This window comes from Plasmopara halstedii (genome assembly GCF_900000015.1).
Source record: "Plasmopara halstedii genome assembly, contig: Scaffold_2061, whole genome shotgun sequence".
In the NCBI taxonomy this organism is placed as follows: domain Eukaryota; phylum Oomycota; class Peronosporomycetes; order Peronosporales; family Peronosporaceae; genus Plasmopara; species Plasmopara halstedii.
The window spans coordinates 1,769,043-1,769,629 of record NW_020188969.1 but is presented as its reverse complement, the minus strand read 5'-3'; the positions used below and the strand labels follow the sequence as shown (position 1 = coordinate 1,769,629).

Below are 587 nucleotides of genomic sequence, written 5' to 3'. Positions count from 1 at the left end.
CTTACATCACCGAGCACCGAGAACATTGAGGCCTCAGCAAGCGTGCGAGCTGTCGAAGGTGAAGGGACTCTCAGTCATTATTTGCGCGGTAAAGCCCCTAGCACTTTACCCACACCGTCCATCAACCCAGATGCGCCTGACGTCGCTGTTAATCGATTAAATCCGTCAAATCACGGAGTTCGTGGCAATCATCGAACAGGCGGCGTTAGAGCAACTCTTGATTTTGATTTAACCCAAGCTTTTGTCAAAGACTTACGTAAGTAACCATTTGCAGGCAAACTAAAGCTCCGTCAGCTGAAATATACATAGATGAGTTGAAGGTGCTTTATGAAAATCTTTCCTCGGCGGTTCGTGCTAAAGATAAGAAAACGTTCCAGCCGCTTGCTCAATTATTAGCCAAGTTTGAAGATTCTGAAGAGGAGCAAACGGCGCGTGCGGCCAATCTGATTGATTCTGTTTTAGCAATTTCAGAAGAAATAGGTATGATCACGGTCTCGTTTCCTTATACTTTGTTCAAATTGCTTGACGAGAAAAATGTCTTCCATGAAATAGTGCTTGACGATGCCAAATTGAAAGTGTGGGCCTCA

The 587-nt window shown here is 44.8% G+C and overlaps 1 protein-coding gene across 1 annotated transcript in view; it reads left to right on the top strand.

The window, feature by feature from the left end:
- The window catches only part of PHALS_02890 (uncharacterized protein), a gene marked incomplete at both ends in the record, with an annotated part of 5,406 nt that overhangs the window by 4,804 nt on the left and 15 nt on the right, over positions 1–587 (top strand). The window contains 4 exons of the mRNA XM_024717352.1: positions 38–58; positions 131–256; positions 310–480; positions 553–587. The exon at positions 553–587 is cut by the window's right edge and continues 15 nt beyond it. Of these exons, the coding sequence (XP_024582859.1) occupies positions 38–58; positions 131–256; positions 310–480; positions 553–587 (353 nt within the window). The remainder of the gene's footprint in view (positions 1–37; positions 59–130; positions 257–309; positions 481–552) is intronic.